This window comes from Hypanus sabinus, chromosome 6 (assembly GCF_030144855.1).
Source record: "Hypanus sabinus isolate sHypSab1 chromosome 6, sHypSab1.hap1, whole genome shotgun sequence".
NCBI lineage: Eukaryota > Metazoa > Chordata > Chondrichthyes > Myliobatiformes > Dasyatidae > Hypanus > Hypanus sabinus.
This window is the reverse complement of record NC_082711.1, coordinates 19,986,481-20,007,651: the sequence shown is the minus strand read 5'-3', so window position 1 is coordinate 20,007,651 and position 21,171 is coordinate 19,986,481. Positions and strand designations below refer to the sequence as shown.

The window sequence follows — 21,171 nt, the reverse complement described above, 5'->3', positions numbered from 1 at the left end:
GTAGTCAGTTATTTGATTCCTGTTGGCTTATTGTCTAAAACAAGGTTGTTTGTCCATCATTGTCGATGAAGACCTCGACACCATTATGATGATGATGGTATCGAGACTAGCGCTTGATTTGGATTTAAGTGAGGGGGAGTTGCGCAGCGAGGGGGAGGACGGGGGGGGGGGGTGCAGAGGCACTGCATAGGATCAAAGTAAGCTGCAGAAAGTTGTGAACTCAGTCAACTCCAAAATGGGCACTAGACTCCCCAGCATCCAGAGCATTTTCAAGGAGCAATGTCTCAAAAAAATGGCCTCCATCATGAAGGCCCTCTTCTCATTGCTACCATCAGAGGCGAAGTACAGGAGCCTCAGAGATTCAGGAATAGCTTCTTCCCCTCTGCCATTAGATTTCTGATTGTACCCATAAACCTTACCTCACTACTTTTTTCTCTTTTTACACAAATTTAACATTTTAAGTGTATACGTATTTACTGTAATGTAGTTTTTATTATGTATTGTAATGTACTGTTGCTGCATAACAACAAACTTCACGACATATACTGGTGATATTATACCTGATTCTGATTTTGTTGCTGTTTCTGAAGCTCTGAAATTTTATGGGATGGGATTGCTAGCCCCATGCCCAACCCTCCTTCTTTTGTAATTGGGCTCGGGACCGTCCATGGTGGAGATGCAAGTTATTTGCTCCAAGTGATTTATGCTGTTAACTCTTTTGCTGAACAATGCAAATCATTCTCTTCTATTTCTTTTTGTTTCCATCATCCTAATAGCATTGAAGTTTAGATCAAAACTTGTACTGCAGGACTCTTTGTTCATTGTTCCACATACTGGGTTCTAAATTTAAATGCGCAATGCCCTGATACAGAGAAAATGACATTATAAAGTCAAGCTAACTCCAACACAGCGACTCTTCAGGGTAGTCACATGGGAAAGAGTATTGTCTGTATGAAAGCAGAGTGGGGAGTAGCTTTATTTGTCCTTTTTGCATGGAAACATTGAAACAAACAGAGAAATGCATTGTTTTGTGTCATTGACCAACAGAGCCTAAGGATTGTGCTGGGGGCAGCCCAGACATGTCGCACCAATGTAGCATGCCAACAATAGTAACTGTTATAAATGTAGAATAATGGTGTTTTCCCAGCAAATTAAACATTTCCAACAAATGAGACATTGTTGTGTTTTTTTATTGGAATCCATATAAACAAATCAGTAAAATAGAAGATGCAATACATTGATAAAATCTTCCAGTTTTTGCTATACAAGAACCTAGTTTATAGATTTGTGTGACTAGACTAACTATTGGGTAAGAGCCCATCGGAGAATGAGTGAATCTGAGAAAATCTGTTCTTCCAGGCCTTTTCATGTTAGTTAGCTAAGATACGCTACCTTTTTTCAGTCATTCAGAAATTATTCTCAAGCTAAATTTCATACCACAATGTGGAATTACAGCCTCCAGTCTCTTGGCTAAGAAAGTATATAAGAGGTTCAGAAGGTTCACAAGTCGATTCCCTACATGTGTTGAGTTGAACATTACTAACCCTTTAATAGAATATTGTTCTTCAACAACAATTGGGTTGCAACAACAAGAGGGAGCAGAAGGAATGTGTGGAGAATAAAATGGATTAGGGTAAGATTAGTACAAAAGTATGTGCAGACTCAATTGTCTCATGGGCCTTTTCCATACTATGTTCGTCAAAGTTCAAAGTAAATTTATTTTCAAAATACATATATGTCACCATATGCAACCTTGAGATTAGTTGTCTTTCAGGCATACACAGTAAATCCAAGAAACACAATAGAATCAATAGGGGGTGAGAGTTGATATTGAACAACTGGAAAATGATGCTAGTGAGGTATTAATGGGGACCAAAGAAATGGAGATGAACTTAATGAATATTTTGCATCAGTCTTCACTGTGGAAGTCTTTTGGTACGCTGGCCTTTATAAATCAGAGCATTGAGTATAGGAGTTGAGATGTAATGTTAAAATTGTACAAGGCATCGATGAGGCTGAATTTGGAGTATTGTGTACAGTTCTGGTCACCAAATTACAGGAAAGATGTCAAAAAAATAGAGTACAGAGAAAATTTACTAGAATGTTACCTGGGTTTCAGCACCAAAGTTATGGGGAAAGGTTGAACAAGTTAAGCCTTTATTCTTTGGAGCATAGAAGGTTGAGGGGGGACTTGAATGAGGTATTTAAAATTATGAGGGGGATAGATAGAGTTGAGGTGGATAGGCTTTTTCCATTGAGAGTAGGGGAGATTCAAACAAGAGGACATGAGTTGAGAGTCAGGGGGCAAAAGTTTAGGGGTAACACAAGGGGGAATTTTTTTACTCAGAGAGTGGTAGCTGTGTGGAACGAGCTTCCAGTAGAAGTGGTAGAGGCAGGTTCGGTATTGTCATTTAAAGTAAAATTGGATAGGTATACAGACAGAAAAGGAATGGAGGGTTATGGGCTGAGTGCGGGTCAGTGGGACTAGGTGAGAGTAAGTGTTCGGCATGGTCTAGAAGGGCCAAGATGGCCTGTTTCTGTGCTGTAATTGTTATATGGTTATAAGTCACTAGCGGTGTGCCAGAGGCCCGTGTGTGTCAGGGAGCAGGAGCGGGTGTCATTGCTATTACAAAGGAAAAAGGCAAACTCAAAGGTCTTAAGGTGGATAAGACACCTAGACCAGATGGACTACATCACAGTGTCCTGAGAGAGGTTACTGAAGAAATAATGGATGCATTGGTCATGATCTTTCAAGAATCCCTTGATTCTGGCATGGTTTCAGAAGACTGGAAAATTGCAAATGTCACTCCACTCTTTAAGAAGGGAGGAAGGCAAAAGAAAAGAAATTATAGACCAATTAGCGTAACCTCAATTGTTGGGAAAGTGTTGGAGACTATTATTAAGGATGAGGTATGAGGTTTTGGGGTACTTGGAGACTAATGATAAAATAAGCCAAAGTCAGCATGGTTTCTGACAAGGGAAATCTTGCCTGACAAATCTGTTAGAGTTCTTTGAGGAAGTAACATGCAGGGTGAACAAAGGAGAGGCAATGGATGTCATTTACTTGGACTTTCAGAAGGCATTTGATAAGGTGCCACACATGCGGCTGCTTAACAGGATAAAATCCTATGGCATTACAAGAAAGATACTGGCAGAAAAGTGGCAGATGGAATATAGGGTTGGAAAATGTATGATAATGCATTTTGGTAAAAGGAATAATAGTACAGACAATTATCTAAATGGGGAGAAAATTCAAACATCACAGTTGCAAAGGGACTTGGGAGTCCTCGTGAAAGACACCTAGAAGATTAATTTACAGGTTGAGTCTGTTGTAAACAACACAAATGTAATATTGGCATTTATTTCAAGGGGAATAGAATATAAAAAACAAGGAGATAATGCTGAAGCTTTATAGGCACTGGTCAGGCTGCACTTGGAGTATTGTCAACAGTTTTAGGCCCCATATCTCAGAAAGGATGTGTTGTCATTGGAGAGAGTCCAGGAAAGAAGGGGTTAACATATGAGGAGCATTTGGCAGCTTTGGGCCTGTACTCACTGAAATGTAGAAGAATGCGGGAGGGTGGGGAATCTCATTGAAACCTACCAAATGTTGAAAGGACTAGATAAGGTGATGTGGAGAGGATGTTTCCTGCCATGGGTGTATCCAGAACAAGAGGGCACAGCCTCAAAATTGAGGGGCAAACTCTTTTAGAAGAGGTAAGGTTTAGCCAGAGAGTAGTGAATCTGTTTAATGCTCTACCACAGACTGTGGTGGGCACCAAGTCCATGGGTATATTTAAAGTGGAAGTTGATAGTTTCCTGATTGGTCAGGGCATCAAAGGATATGGTGAGATGGCAGGTGTAAGGGATTGAGTGGGATCCGGGATCAGCCATGATGGAATGGCAGAGCAGACACAATGGGCTGAATGGCCTAATTCTGTTCCTATGTCTTATGGTCTAATCAATGAAAGACTGCATCCAACAGGACAAACAACCAATGTGCAAAAGACAACAAACTGTGCAAATGAAAGAAAAAATACTAATTAATAAATAAATAAGCAGAAGTTGTCGAGAACAGATGAGGAAGAATGATTGAAAGTGAATCCATTGGTTGTGGGAACAGTTCAGTGATGGGGTGAGTGAAGTTATCCCCATTGATTCAAGAGTCTGACGGGTGTGGGGTAATAACTCTTCCTAAACCTGGTGGTGTGAGGGTACCTTCTTCCTGATGGCAGCAGTGAGAACAGAGCATGGCCGAGGTGGTGGAGGTCCTTGAAGAATATATTTCACGATCGTACACAATCACGTTTCTTTTTCTGGCTTCTGATGCAGACAGTGTTGACAACATGGAGTTTGTGATGAGTTGTCTGCAGGTTTTAAAACTGGCTTATTTATACTGTTTTTATTGAAGAAATTATTGATGCAAAATTTAGTGTGCACATGTTGTCACTGGGCAAATAAATTGCACAGCACAAGAGTTTTGCGCATGATTATCATTACAAATAAGAGGGAACATTGACTCTGAAGGATTTTGTGGAGACACACTCATCTACGACTGTTTATATAATGTCAATGACAACTGTGGTGTATTCATTCACATCCTCTGATGACTAACTGAATATGGTCCAGTTGAATGTCTTGAAGCAATTCCATGGCCACTCCTCTGCCTTCTGCAACCACCTCTCTGTTGTCCTTATCTCAGGAGCCTAGCTCTTTATCTTCTTCCTGGATGCCAGTAGGGGAAGCACAGACAAGTGATCAGATTGAAACGTGATCCAGATAGGCATGGTTAATCGTAGTATAGCAGTGATCAAGTGGGGTGGGACCCTTGGTGCTGCAGGTTACACTGATGATAATTGCACAGAGATTTCCTCAAACAAAACTGATTGAAGTCCCAGACTATGATTTGAAATGTGTTGTGGTAGGATGTTTCTTTTTTGGTGACAGCAGCATTCAATAACTTGAGTGCCTGATGAACATTATTAACTTCAAACTTTCTACAGAATCAGTCAAAGAGTTGAACTGCATGTGCATGTAATGAGAGCTGTATAATTCATCTCCTTCTACCTTAGGTCATGAACTTATCAATCACCCCTCGTACATCTGTGCAAATAGACCATAAGACTTTAAGATATAGGAGTGGGAGTAGGCCATTTGGCCCATCGAGTCTGCTCCGCCATTCAATCATGGGCTGATCCAATTCTTCTAGTCATCTCCATGCCCCTGCTTTCACCCCATATCCTTCGATATGGCTGATCAAGAACTTATCTATCCCTGCCTTAAATACATCCGATGACTGGGCCTCCACAGCCGCTTGTGGCAACAAATTCCACAGATTTACCACCTTCTGACTAAAGTAATTTCTCCGCATCTCTGGTCTAAAAGGACGTCCTTCAATCCTGAAGTCGTGCCTTCTTGTCTTAGAATCCTCTACCACAGGAAATAACTTTGCTATATCTAATCTGTTCAAGCCTTTTAACATTCAGAATGTTTCTATGAGATCTCCCTTCATTCTCCTGAACTCTTGGGAATACAGCCGAAGAGCTGCCAGACATTCCTCATACAATAACCCTTTTATTTCTGGAATCATTCTCGCGAATCTTCTCTGAACCCACTCCAATGTCAGTATATCCTTTCCAAAATAAGGAGCCCAAAACTGCACACAATATTCCAAGTGTGGTCTCATGAGTGATTTATAGTGCCTCGACATCACATCCCTGCTCTTATATTCTAGAAATGAATGCCAACATTGCATTCGCCCTCTTCACAACCGACTCAACCTGGAGGTTAACCTTTAGGTTTAGGTACAACCTTTAACCTTGTACAAGGATTCCCATGTCCCTTTGTATCTCTGCATTTTGAATTCTCTCCCCATCTAAATAATAGTCTGCCCATTTATTTTTTCCACCAAAGAGCATGACCATACACTTTCCAACATTGTATTTCATTTGCCACTTCTTTGCCCATTCCCCTAAACTATCCAAGTCTCTCTGCAGGCTCTCTGTTTCCTCAACGCTACCCGCTCCTCCACTTACCTTTGTATCATCAGCAAATTTAGCTAGAAATGCTCCCCAACTCTTTACGCACTACATTGATGACTACATTGGTGCTGCTTCATTCATGCATGCAGAGCTCCTCAACTTCATCAACTTTGCCTCCAGTTTCCACCCTGCCCTTAAATTCATGGTCCATTTCTGACACTTCTTTCCCCCTTCTTGATCTGTCTCCATCTCTGGAGACAAACAGCCTTAAGACCCTCCGTTGGTTGTGGTAGGCCATGAATGCTACGTCTTAGTTGTCTATGTGATATTCAAGCCAGGGCAACATAATATAGAGAGAGCTAGTTCTTGCCTGTTTAGCAGACTCCCCCTCTCCACACAGCTGATGAATCAAAAGAACGACAAAGATCAATACAGTTTGGCACCAATGGTGTTACGGGAGTTGCCAGTCAGCATTGAACTTAGTATAGGACTGTCGTAGGGACTCTAGCTCCAGATATTTCATCAGAGTTTACTACTGAACCCCTCTCCATAAGTGGGTATAGCTGCAAGGCAGTGGAGGTTTAAGATCAAATTTTTTCTTCTCTTATACGAGCTGCCAGCCATAGCTGATGAGCCCCATCTGCCCAAAGTGACAGGTTTTAAGGCACCAGTAACCTTTGCCTCTTCTGTCAATAGAAACAGTTCCATTTTGTTTAGTAGCTAAACCACATGTGAAGGCCAGGAGCTGGACTTGGTTGTCAGAGGCTTTTTGAGATGCACACCGTTGGGAGCATTTAATAGCTCCCACTACCTTCCCCAACCCAGCTATAACAATCTTAAGGAACCACAAACCAGAAACTGCCTACCAACATCTTTTATAAACTATTAATTCTCACAGCTATTTTGACTATACCTTGTTCCACCCTGTCTCCTGTAAACATGCTATTCACTTTTCTCAGTTCCTTCATCTCTGCTGTATCTGTTCCCAGGATGAGGCTTTCCTCCCCAGAACATCAGAGATGGTCTCCTTCTTCAAAGAACGGTGTTTTCCTTCCTCCACCATTGATGCTGCCTTCAGCTGCATCTCTTCCATTTTCCTGACATCTGCGTTCACCCCTTCTTCCCGCTGCCTTAGGGCTCTTCTTGTCCTCACCTACCACCCCATGAGATTCTGCAGCCGACACATCATTCTTTGCAACTTCCGCCATCCTCAATGGGATCCTACCAGCAGACACACCTTTACTTCCTCTCCACTCTCTGCCTTCCACAGGGTTTGCTTGCTCCATGGTTCACTTCTCCATTTGTTCTTCTCCACTAATCTCCCTCCTGGCACATATCCCTGCAAGCAAGAGAAATGCTATACCTCCGCATTCACCTCCATCTATGGCCTCAAACAGTCCTTCCAAGTGAGGCAACACTTCACCTGCAAATCTGCTGGAGTCGTTAATCTATCTAATGCAGCCTCCTCTACACAGGTGAGATCCAATGTAAATTGAAGGACTGCTTTGTCGAGTACTTATGCTAAAAAGTGGAATTTCCCGGTGGCCAACCATTTTAATTCCTTCCCTCATTCCCATTCTGACATGTCGGTCAATGGTCTCCTCTTCTGCCATGATGAGGCCACTCTCAGGGTGGAGGAACACCTGATATTACTCGCCTTCCTGTAATTTTTTTTTCTCTCACACTCCTCTTTCCCTCTCCGTCTACTCCCCACTCTGGCCTCTTACTTCTTCTCCTCCCTATTAGCTCCCCCTGGGTCTCCTCCTTTTCCCCTTTCTCCCATGGTCCAGTCTCCTCTCCTATCAGATTCCTTCTACTCCCGTCCTTTACCTTTCCCACGAACCTGCTGTCATCTATCACCTTCGTCCTTGTCCTCCTTCCCGTTCGCTCCACCTTTCAATTCAGGCACCTTCCCCCTCCCTTTCCAGCCCTGATGAAGGGCGAAAACATCGACTGTTTATTCATTTCCACAGACGCCGCGTGACCTGCTGAGCTCCTCCAGCATTTTGTCTGCGTGTTTTTGCCCGTTTTAATTACAGATTTTGCTAAATAATTGCTAATTTGAGGGAAAGCCATGAAAGGAGGCGAAAAAAAAAATTAGATGAAGGAGAATGTCGTAGAACATAAACCATATAATTTGGCCGAAATGACCAGCTTCAGCATAAAAAAATTCTCATTTATTATTCACCGAAGTAACTTTATAAGGCAATATTTTCAAGCATGTTGTTCACTATGATAGTTTTAAAAGGGTTACAGAGGGATCTCTGAATACGTTTGACAGCTTTGCGCTGTTGTTATAAGAGCCCCCCTACCTGTGTGTTTGTCTTTTCCCGCCCACGGCCTGAGGGAGCTTTGCGCCTGCGCTCTGGCGCCTCGGACTCCAGCTGTCAGTCAGCAACTATGTAAGAACACTTGCCAACAAAGAGTTTCAGGGTTGCTGTCTCCTTAACGTTCATCATGGAATACAAACGTGGCTCAAAGGGTGTTCTTCTGGAAGGCGACTGCAACCAGGTACGTTCGAAACTTGTGAGGCGTGAAACGGGAATAGTTTTTTTTTGGTGTGGGGGGGGGCAGTTGTCGCCTGAGGAAGTGAGTGAACCACTGTGAGTTCGCTTCGGGTTAATTACGGAGGATGGTTGCAAGTCAGCATTTTTAGGTTAATATCTTTGGGGCACGCATCTGCGGAGTTAGAGCGCCGATACGTTGAGTGCAGGAAGCACCCAGGCGGCACTTGACTCCATCGGTGGGTGAGTCGCTCTCAAACGAGCAAAAAAAAATCCTAACGGGTGCTGGATCCTGAAGTCTGTTCTCGCGGAATTCGGCAATACTCTTCACTGCCAGGTCAATAAGTCTTTTAGCGAAGAATAATTTTTACCTCAATCACCAAATGGTGAAAAAAGGATTTTTCTTCCATCCATTATCATTCAGTCACTGTCGACCTCTGTCGTTTCTTCGATGCACTTTAATCTGTAGAAGCATAGTTATCCAATATCTTCACGGCTGAGAGGTCATGGCAAGAGTTAGCCCGTAGTTCCTGGCTCTGAATAAAGTGAAAAAGGAGGATATTCAGCCTTCCAGCGCCGTGGGGCGATCGCTTCAATATGGTTGAACCATATAATAACTTAATTTTACCTGCTTTGGCTCATATTCCCCAATATCCACGCAAACAAATATATCTTAGCGTTGGTCATGAAAGCACACATTGTCTGATCATTCAGGGTCTTTTGCAGGAGAAAATTCCAGATTTCTACAGAAAGTTACATGGCTTGGTAAATAGTGCTCGGCACAACGCTTTACAACACCAGGGGCCTGGGTTCTATTATCGACACTGCCTGCAGGGAGTTTGTACGTTCTCCCCATGGCCAGTGGGGCTTTTCCCACAATCTGAAAACCCCAATCAAAACCCCATAACGATGTTATGTGCTGGGGCAGCAGGCTGAGGGTAGCAGTATATATATTGACGTGTATATAATCAAGTAAAACAATATTCCTCATGACAGTGCACTCACAATACATATACCACACATAGCACTTAAAACAGATATGCAAAGTGCATGTAGTATGTAACACAGGTAAATAGCTTGATGTCCTGGTCGCGAGACCTCAGTGGTGACAGTGTATTCATTAGTTTCACAGCTTGAGGGAACATGCTGTTACCCAGTCTGGCATTCATAGTCCTGATGCTCTGCACCTTTTTAAAAGCCTATGCCTCAAAAAACAGCAGCACCAGTCATTAAGGAACCCTACCACTCAGCAAATGCCCTCTTCTCATTACACCATTAAAGAGGAGTTGCAGGAGCCTGAAGCTATACACTCAAAATTTTAGGAACAGCTTCTTCCTCTCTACCATCAGATTTCTGAACAAGCAGTGAACCCATGAACACCACCTCACTATTTTTTCTCTCTTTTGCAAGTAATGAAGAAAAAAAATTAGCACAGCAGCTGGTTATGTCAGTGGTAGTAGTGGTAATATGTTGAATTTCAGTACTGTGAAAGGAGCTGGTTAAGTCTCTTAAATAATTTGCAGAGGTGTGAAGGTTATGTTTCATTAGGAGTTTGAGGACAATTGGTATGTTACCAAAGACTCTAGCAAATTTCTACAGAGGTACTGTGGAAAGCATTCTAACTGGTTGCGTCACTGTCTGTTATGGAGGGGCCACTACACATCTACAGACAGTTGCATACTCAGCCACCTCCATCAGGGCACTAGCCTCCCTGGCATCGAGAACATCTTCAAAAGGCGATGCTTCTAAAACTCAGATGTGGGAGGTCCTGGAGACTCCCAGCCTCCTGGATGGCCATATCTGCACCAGGTGCGTCGAGCTGCAGCTCCTTAGGGACTGGGTTAATGAACTGGAGATGCAGCTCGATGACCTTTGTCTGGTCAGGGAAAGTGAGGAGGTGATGGAGAGGAGCTGTAGGCAAGTGGTCACACTGGGGCCTCGGGAGGCAGATAAGCGGCTAACAGTCAGGAGAGGGAAGGGCAAGAGTCAGATATTAGAGAGTACCCCTGTGGCTGTACCCCTTGACATTAAATACTCCTGTTTGACTACTGTTGGGGGGGGGAGAACTACCTGGGGGAAGCAACAGTGGCTGTGCCTCTGGCACAGAGTCTGGCCCTGTGGCTCAGAAGGGTAGGGAAAGGAAGAAGATGGCAGCAATGATAGGGGACTCTAGAGTTTGTGGATCAGTCAGGTGATTCTGTGGACACAGGAAAGAAGCACGGATGGTAGTTTGCCTCCCAGGTGCCGGGGTCCGGGATGTTTCAATTCGTGTCCAAGATATCCTGAAGTGAGAAGGAGAACAGCCAGAGGTCGTGGTACATATTGGTACCAATGACGTAGGTAGGAAAAGGGAGGAGGTCCTGAAAGCAGAATACAGGGAGTTAGGAAGGAAGCTGAGAAGCAGGACCACAAAGGTAGTAATCTCAGGATTACTGCCTGTGTCACATGACAGTGAGTACAGGAATAGAGTGAGGTGGAGGATAAATGCGTGGCTGAGGGATTGGAGCAGGGGACAGGGATTCAGATCTCTGGATCATTGGGACCTCTTTTGGGGCAGGTGTTACCTGTACAAAAAGGATGGGTTGCATTTGAAACCCAGGGGGACCAATACCCTGGTGGGGAGGTTTGCTAAGGCTATTGAGGAGAGTTTAAACTAGAGTTGCTGGGGGGTGGGAACCAAACTGAGGAGACAGAGGAAAGGGCGGTTGGCTCACAAATAGAGAAATCTTGGAGACAGTGCAAGAGGGAGAATAGGCAGGTGATAGAAAAGGGATGCACTCAGACTGATGGTTTGAGATGTGTCTATTTTAATGCAAGGAGATTTATGAACAAAGCAGATGAGCTTAGAGCATGGATCAGTACCTGGAGCTATGACGTTGTGGCCATTACAGAGACTTGGATGGCTCAGGGGCAGGAATGGTTACTTCTAGTGCCAGGCTTTAAATGTTTCAGAAATGATGGGGAGGGAGGCAAAAGAGGGGGGTGGGGTATGGCACTGTTGATACTGTCACGGCTGCAGAAAAAGAGGAAGCCATGGAGGGATTGTCTATAGAGTCTCTGTGGGTGGAAGCTCTGGGTGTTTGTTATAGACCACCCAACAGTAACGGACATTGAGGTGCAGATAGAAGATAGGTACAGAGGAGATGTCAGGGGTAAGTTTTTTACACAGAGAGTGGTGAGTGTGTGGAATGGGCTGCCGGTGACTGTGGTGGAGGTAGATACAATACGGTCTTTTAAGAGACTCCTGGATAGGTACATGGAGCTTAGAAAAATAGAGGGCTGTGGGAAACCCCAGGTAACGTGCGGCTCAGCATTGTGGGCCGAAGGACCTGTATTGTGTTGTAGGTTTTCTATGTTTCTATAAGTTAATCCTTTCAATCCTGGAACCATTCTCATGAACCTCCTCTGGATCCTTTCCAATGCCAGCACATCCTTTCTTAGGTAAGGGGCCCAACTGTTACTGACTGTACAGAGTCAAATGTATCCATAGTCCTGGTGCTGAGTTGCTGACTAGTCCAAGTTTGTTTCTTGTAGATGGCTGATGATCCTGGATGATGATGGATACAAATGCTGTGCTCTTACTTAAGTCTGTGTGCTCAGTTTCTGTAATTGTCCCATCAGGCTGCTTCTTGACAATGAATTATGTAAGTCTGGCAGAAGCAAAAACTAGCTGAATTAGACCATAAAACATATAAACATAATTAGGTCATTCGACCCCTCAAGTCTTCTCTGCCATTCCGTCAAGCTCATTCTCCAGCCTTCACCACATAACCTTTCTTGCCCTTTCTAATCGAGAACCTGTCAACCTCCGCTTTAAATATACCCAATGACTTGGCCTCCACAGCCATCTACGGCAATGAATTCCACAGATTCAGCACTTTCTGCTAAATAAATTTCTCATCATCTCTGTTCTGAAGGGACGTGCTTCTATTCTGAGGCTGGACCCTCTGGTCCCAGACTCCCCTATTACAGAAAACTTGGTCTCCATTCATTTTCTATTAACTGGAGGAATTCTTTTGAAATTCAGTTTTGTTTGACAAATTCTTTCATGTCAGAAGATACCTTTTGATTTTGTTTGCACATTTTGGACTTTGAATGGTGGGGAAGCAAATAATTTATAGAACAGATCCTTCCTGATGGGGGAATATATCTAGCTGTGAGGGGCTGTTGGAGTGAGGTGCAGGGAGCTTGGTGCTGAGCAATGTGTTTAGCCCTCACTGAAGCATGATACAGGCTCTAAAGCATTTCTGTGGCTTTGGGGTTATTGCCTAGAAATTGGTTATATATTAAATATATCCCATACAAAATGCAAATACCCAAGAGGACACCCTGTTTAAGATAAAATCATGATGATCAGAAAATGGTCGCTGATGTTGTGCATAGTTGTCAAAATAAAATGCATTGTCAAAGTATGTTTCTATGTATGTTGCCATATACTATCTTGAGGTTCATTTTCCTGCAGGCAATTGCAGAAAAATAAAGAAATAAATAGAATTACAAAATCCTATACATAAACAAAGACTCAGCAACCAATGTGCAGAAGAAGACAAATTAGTATGCAAAAAGTATACAACAATACTGAGAATATGAGTTTTAGAGTACTTGAAAGTGAGTCTGTAGTGTTACGAAGGTGAACAGCTCTGATGGGCAGAAGGGTGCAAGGTTGCCCATGTCCCCCTCCCCTGGGAGAATCACAAACTGTTACTGTTACCATGCTGCTCATGAGGGAGAATGAGAGAGACACACAGATAAGAGGAAAACAAATTGGAACATCTGCTGCTGATAAGAGAGAGGAGAGGAGCCATTGATTTACTGTTATGTCTTTTGGAGAGGGCTGTTTACTTGGTACCATTCTGTTCATTAAAATTCCTCAATGGACAGCCAGAGTGGGCTGGTTTGATGGGCTGAGCCATTCAAAAGTGATTGACACCTGAGACCCTGTGAGTAGGGATAAAAGTGAGGTCTGGGGAGACACCCCTCAGACGCACCAAGAGACACACTAGTGAGCACTGCTTAAGTGTTGGAACCCACGAGAAAAGTGTGGGGCATCGGAGACCGAACGAAGGATCGGTCAATTTTAACTCATAGTGTTTATAGCTAGGTCAGTGGGGGCTTATGTGTGTGTCCACCCTTGCCTGGGTGACGAGTCCACCATAGAAGAACGGTCTAGCTAAAGGTGAGAAGGGTCATATCTGAATGGCCACAACACATCGACAGATCAAGAACGTAAAGGAAGGTTTGACTGACTGTAGCTGTCACTGTTTGCTCGCTCTCTCTCTCTCTCCCTCCAACGGTTACAACAAAAGAACCAACAACTATCGCAGCCTACATGAACAGAACTGAACTTTATACTTTCCCATGATAATTCCTTATCCCCTAGACAACGATAGAGCTTGTTTATTATTGATTATTATTATACCCACACTTTTAGGTTTAGTATTGCTAACATGTATTATCTGTATATTTGCATTGTTGATATTGATTTGTATATTTTAGACAATAGACAATAGGTGCAGAAGTAGACCATTCGGCCCCTCGAGTCTGCACCGCCATTCTGAGATCATGGCTAATCATTCACTATCAATACCCAGTCCCTGCCTTGTCCCCATATCCCTTGATTCCCCTATCCATCAGATATCTATCCAGCTCCTTCTTGAAAGCATCCAGAGAATTGGCCTCCACCGTCTTCTGAGGCAGTGCATTCCACACCTCCACAACTCTCTGGGAGAAGAAGCTCTTCCTCAACTCTGTTTTAAATAACTGACCTCTTATTCTCAATCCATGCCCTCTGGTACTGGACTCTCCCAACATCTGGAACATATTTCCTGCCTCAATCCTATCAAATCCTTTAATTATCTTAAACGTTTCAATCAGATCCCCTCTCAATCTTCTCAATTCCAGCGTGTACAAGCCCAATCTCTCCGATCTCCCTGCGTAAGACAGCCCTGCCATCCCAGGATTCAACCTAGTGAATCTACGCTGCACTTCCTCAATTGCCAGAATGTCCTTCCTTAAACCTGGAGACCAAAACTGTACACAATATTCCAGGTGTGGTCTCACCAGGGCCCTGTACAAATGCAAAAGGACATCCTTGCTCTTGTATTCAATTCCCCTTGTAACAAAGGCCAACATTCCATTTGCCCTCTTCACTGCCTGTTGCACTTGCTCATTCACCTTCATTGACTGGTGAACTAGGACTCCTAGGTCTCTTTGCATTTCTCCCTTACCTAACTCGACACCGTTCAGACAATACTCTGCCCTCTTGTTCCAGCTTCCAAAGTGGATAACTTCACATTTATTCACATTGAATGACATCTGCCAAGTATCTGCCCACTCACTCAGCCTATCCAAGTCTCCCTGTATTCTCCTAACGTCCTCTTCGCATGTCACACTGCCACCCAGTTTAGTATCGTCAGCAAACTTGCTGATATAGTTTTCAATGCCCTCATCTAAATCATTGACATAAATCGTAAAGAGCTGTGGTCCGAATACAGAGCCCTGTGGTACCCCACTAGTCACCTCCAGCCAGTCTGAGAAACACCCATTCACTGCTACCCTTTGCTTTCTATCTGCCAACCAGTTTTCTATCCATGTTGAAACCCTGCCCCCAATGCCATGAGCTCTGATTTTACTCACCAATCTCCTATGTGGCACCTTATCGAATGCCTTCTGAAAGTCTAGGTACACAACATCTACTGGCTTACCCTCATCTAACATCCTTGTTACACCCTCAAAAAACTCCAACAGATTAGTCAAGCATGATTTGTCCTTGGTAAATCCATGCTGGCTCGGCCTAATCCTATTTCTGCCATCTAGATGTGCCACTATTTCGTCCTTAATAATGGACTCAAGCATCTTCCCCACGACTGACGTTAGGCTAACAGGGTGATAGTTCTCCGTTTTCTCCTTCCCTCCCTTCTTGAAAAGTGGGACAACATTAGCCACTCTCCAATCTTCAGGAACTGATCCTGAATCTAAGGAACATTGGAAAATGATTACCAATGCATCCGCAATTTCCTGAGCCACCTCTTTTAGAACCCTCGGATGCAGACCATCTGGACCCGGGGATTTATTAGCCTTCAGTCCTACCAGTCTACTCATCACAGTTTCTTTCCTAATGTCAATCTGTCTCAATTCCTCTGATATCTTATGACCCTGGCCCATCCATACATCTGGGAGATTGCTTGTGTCCTCCCTGGTGAAGACAGATCTAAAGTATGCATTAAATTCTGTTGCCATTTCCCTGTTTCCCATAACAATTTCTCCCAATTCATTCTTCAAGGGGCCAACATTGTTCTTAACTATCTTCTTTCTCTTTACATAGCTAAAAAAGCTTTTGCTATCCCCTTTTATATTCCTGGCTAGACTGAGCTCATACCTGATTTTTTCTCTCCGTATTGCTTTTTTAGTTAAGATCTGCTGTTCCTTAAAACTTTCCCAATCATCTGTATTCCCACTCATCTTAGCCCTGTCATACTTCTTTTTCTTTAATGCTATACAATCTCTGACTTCCTTTGTCAATCACTGTGGCCCCTTCCCCCTCTTTGAATCCTTCCTTCTCATTGGAATGAACTGCATTTGCATCTTTTGTATTATGCCCAAGAATATCTGCCACTGCTGATCCACTGTCTTTCCTGCCAGGGCATCTGCCCATTTAACTTTGGCCAGCTCATCCCTCATGGCTCCGTAGTCTCCTTTATTTAATTGCAACACTGACACCTCTGATCTGCCCCTATCCCTCTCAAATTGTAGATAAAAACTTATCATGTTATGATCACTACTTCCTAATGGCTCCTTTACTTCAAGATCACTTATCAATTCCTGTTCATTACACATCACCAGGTCCAAAATAGCCTCGTTCCTGGTTGGCTCAAGCACAAGCTGTTCCAAAAATACATCCCTTAGACACTCCACAAACTCCCTATCCTGGGGTCCAGCACCTACCTGATTGTCCCAGTCCACCTGCATGTTGAAATCTCCCATAACGACTGCATTACCTTTAGCACATGCCAATGTTAACTCCCTAATCAACTTGTACCCAATATCCACACTACTGTTTGGGGGCCTGTACACAACACCCATTAGGGTCTTTTTACCCTTACTGTTCCTCAGCTCAATCCACACAGACTCTACTTCCCCTGTTCCCAAGTCACCTCTTGCTAAGGACTGAATCTCATTCCTCACCAACAGGGCCACCCCACCCCCTCTTCCCATATTTCTGTCTCTACGATAGCACGTATACCCTGGTACACTCAATTCCCAGGCCTGATCCCCTTGCAGCCATGTCTCCGTTATCCCAACAATATCGTAGTTCCCCATTTTCATCTGAGCTTCAAGCTCATCTGTCTTATTTCTGACACTACACGCATTCAAGTATAGAAGTATATTTTACTAATAAACACTGTTTTGAAAATAGTACCAGACTCCAACGCATACTTCTGTCTTTGCTGGTAAGACACCCAGTTACGGGGTACGTAACAGTAGGTTGTAGAATCAATTTAGATTTGTGGTGAGTGAAGTTATCCACATTGGTTCAGAAGCCTGATGGTTGTAGGGTAATAACTGTTCTTTAACCTATAGCTTCTGTATTTCCTACCCTATGGCAATAGCAAGAAGAGAGCATGGCCATGGTGGGGGTCCTTGATGATGAACACTGATTTCTTGCAGCTAAATAGTGAGGAGGGCTTTGCCTGTGATGGACTGGGCTGTATCCACCACTTCCTGTGGTCTTTCCCATTCCTGGACGTTGACATTTCTGTACCCTGATGCAATCAGTTAGGATACTCTTCACTATGCATCTATAGATGTTTGCCATAGATTTTGGTGACATGTTGAATCTATGCAGACTTCTATGAAAATAGATGTGCTTTTGTTCCTTTTTTGTGACAGCACTTGTGTGCTGCTCACAGGAGTTGGATAAAATCTTTGTCCTTACCTTGTAATGTGCTGTTCTGCTGCTGGAAAATACTCTGTGTTTACAGTATATGCCTATGACGGTGAATGTGAATTTGAATCAACTTCAAAAGAAGTCTCCCCATGTCAGAAACAAAACAACTTTGGACGAAGGTAAAATGAGAGGGGGAAACATTGCATCGTCACTCACCATGTATTCCTATTCCCCAAATGAGTTTCAATCCATGAGTGACTCCAGAGCTCTTTGAGATGTCCGATTATCAAGAGGCCAGAGAACACAGCACATGTGGCACGTAGTAAATTGAGCTCTGACCAGCGACCAATCCAGACAGCAGAAGCTTGAGTGAAGGGGGTTTCAATCAGGTCACTGACTGAGTAGAAAAAGGCAGTGGTGGATTGTGGTAGCGTAAATTGAGCTCTGACCGGTAACCAATCGGTGTTTGGGGTTAATTAGCTATAGCAAATTAAAGGAAAGAAGGGTCAAGCGCAGCAGCCTTCATTGCAGCTCCCACCGTCTGAGTGGACAGAGTTAGAGTGGAATTATGGAGGTTTCAGCAAAGAGGGGCTTCATTCAGAGAAAGCAAAGGAAAGTAAAGCTCAAGGTTTTTTTTCCTGCCCTTCTTTATATCTTCTCAGCTAAGACAGCAGAGGTGCCAGGCAGGATAGTTAAATGCTCCTCCTGCAGGATGTGGGAAGGTGGGGAGGCCTCCAGTATCCCTAATGACTACATCTACGAGAAGTGCATCCAGCTACAGCTTCTAACAATTCGTGTTAAGGAGTTGGAGCTGGAACTGGATGAACTCTGGATCATTTGGGAGGCTGAGGGGGTGGTAGATAGAACATATAGAGAGTTAATTACACCCAAGGTGCAGGACGCAGGAAACTGGGTGACAGTCAGGAAGGGGAAAGGGGTTAACAGCCTGTGCAGAGTACCTCTGTGATCATACTGTCAACAACAGGTGTACCACTTTTGATACTATTTGTGGGGGATGACCTAACAGAGAAAAGTCACAGTGATTGGGTCTCTGGCACTGTCTGCCTCTGCGTCTCAGAAGAGCAGGGTGGAGAAGAGGTACACTGTGGTGAAAGGGGATTCCTTAGTTAGGGCAAGGGACAGGAGGTTTTGTGGAAAAGAAAAAGATTCCCGGATTGTATGTTGCCTCCCAGGTGTCAGGGTTCAGGACATCTCAGATTAAGTCCTCTACATTCTTAAATGAACAACCAGTAGTCGTGGTCCATATAGGTACCAATGACATGGGTTAGACGAGTGACTAGGTTCTGCATAGTGAGTTCAGGAAGTTGGATGTTAAGTTAAAGGACAGGATTTCCTGGGTTGTGATCTCAGGATTGCTACACGTGCTAGTGAGGCCAGAACTACAAATATTATACAGTTGCTAAGGAGTTGTGTAGGAGGGAGGCTGAAGATTTTTGGATCATTGGACTCTCTTCCAGGGAAGGTGGGGCCTGTACAGAAGGGACATTTTGCACTTGAACTGGAGGGGGACTAATATCCTAATGCTGCATGGTCGGGTTTAAACTAGAATTGTCGGGGAAAGGGAACCAGAGTGCTAGTACAATTAGTGGAGAAGTTGTAGAGGCAGATGTTGTAAGACCTCAGACAAAGTTATGAATGGAATTATTGATTATGGTGTGACTAGTGTCCTGAGCTGTGTTTGAAGAAGCAAACATTCAAATTCTTCATCATTATCTTGGCATAACAAGCAAAATATTCTACTATTTAGAATATTTTTGTGTGTGTATATGGTACTCCATCAGTTGTACAAGAAATTGTGTTCCTAATCAAAACGATGAACTACAGAGTTATTATTCAGAGGAATTGATTTTAAAATACTGGTATCCATTTTGAGAACAGTGATGCACACTTCTGATACTGCAGGCATTACTAATTTTTCATCAGTTTTATGAGATTTTCCACACTTTGTGATGACGAGTGCTCACCGCCTGCAGAGCTATGGTATTTCCTGTGTTCTCATGCCTCATCCTTTTTTTTTGGAAGTGCCTGCTCTACTAACGGCTGGTCAGGTCTCGTGCCTCAAGTTAGGGTGCCACTTACTGCCCCCCACCCCCAAGAATATTCTAATATTTGGCTGACATGGACATCCTGTGCGGAATGCCTTACTTCTGTTAATGTAATTAAATGAATATTGTCTTTTGGATTGCTACAAAACCAGACAGCAACTTGTTTTTTTCTACTACAAGAACTCAGAATCAGGTTTATTATCACTGTCATGTGTCGTGAAATTTGTTAACTTAGCAGCAGCAGTTCAATGCAATACGTAATATAGAAGAGAGAAAAAAATAAGTAAATCAATTACAGTACACGTAAACATAAGCTGGAACTGAGAAGTATATAAGTCTTTATTCACAACAAATCTCCAGAAGGATCCAAGAGAGTCTCACTGTCTTGACATGATGTTTAATACTTCTTCAACACAGATAGCAATAAACAATTACCTACAGTTTCAACTGCTAGAATCACCAGCTTTAACATTTTGAATATAGATAAATTTATATATTTACCACAGCAGCACATCCCATCCAGCAGAACCACTTTGAATATTCAATATTGGTGTCTGTTCCAAAAGCCCGAGTACAAACAGCAGACACCAAAATATATTGCTTTTGATTCTCTGTTGATAATTGTTTTTAACTTGAGAACAGTGATGCGCACTTCTGATACTGCAGGTATCAGTAATCTTTCACCAATTGTATGAGATTTTCCACACTTTGCTACCATTTTGGAAATGTAATAACAAGCAATGAGACTGCTATCAAAATTATTTTCAGCTTTCTTCGCAAATAACTTAAGTGTGTGCCACACTTTTCAAATGCTTCTTTAATCTTCTGGAACCGAGTAATACCATAAGTAGCCTTTTCAGGCTCTCTTTTATGGAAGTGTTCCTGCAATCTTTATGGTTTCATGGCTTCATTAGACAGTACAGTATTACAAGTAAGGCACATGGGGCGTCACTGGTCTGACGGGAATTAAATAAAACCATACTCCAGGTACGTAACATTGTATTAATCATATAACCATATAACAATTACAGCACGGAAACAGGCCATCTCGGCCCTTCTAGTCCGTGCCGAACGCTTACTCTCACCTAGTCCAACTGACCCGCACTCAACCCATAACCCTCCATTCCTTTCCTGTCCATATACCTATCTAATTTTACTTTAAGTGACAATACCGAACCTGCCTCTACCACTTCTACTGGAAGCTCGTTCCACACAGCAACCACTCTCTGAGTAAAGAAATTCCCCCTCGTGTTACCCTTAAAGTTTTGCCCCCTAACTCTCAACTCATGTCCTCTTGTTTGAATCTCCCCTACTCTCAATGGAAAAAGCCTATCCTCGTCAACTCGATCTATCCCCCTCATAATTTTAAATACCTCATTCAAGTCCCCCCTCAACCTTCTATGCTCCAAAGAATAAAGACCTAACTTGTTCAATCTTTCCCTGTAACTTAGGTGCTGAAACTCAGGTAACATTCTAGTCAATCTTCTCTGTACTCTCTCTATTTTGTTGACATCTTTCCTATAATTCAGTGACCAGAACTGTACACAATACTCCAAATTCGGCCTTACCAATGCCCTGTGCAATTTTAAAATTACATCCCAACTCCTATACTCAATGCTCTGATTTATAAAGGCCAACATACCAAAAGCTTTCTTCACCACCCTATCCACATGAGATTCCACCTTCAGAGAACTATGCACCATTATTCATAGATCACTCTGTTCTGCATTCTT

The 21,171-nt window shown here is 43.2% G+C and overlaps 1 protein-coding gene across 1 annotated transcript in view; it reads left to right on the top strand.

Moving 5' to 3' along the window:
- Positions 1-8,423: 8,423 nt before the first annotated feature.
- LOC132395348 (5'-AMP-activated protein kinase subunit gamma-2) overlaps positions 8,424-21,171 on the top strand; it is a 526,748-nt gene continuing 514,000 nt past the window's right edge. Inside the window, exon 1 of the mRNA XM_059971827.1 lies at positions 8,424-8,492. Within this exon, the coding sequence (XP_059827810.1) occupies positions 8,439-8,492 (54 nt within the window). The 5' untranslated portion in view covers positions 8,424-8,438. The remainder of the gene's footprint in view (positions 8,493-21,171) is intronic.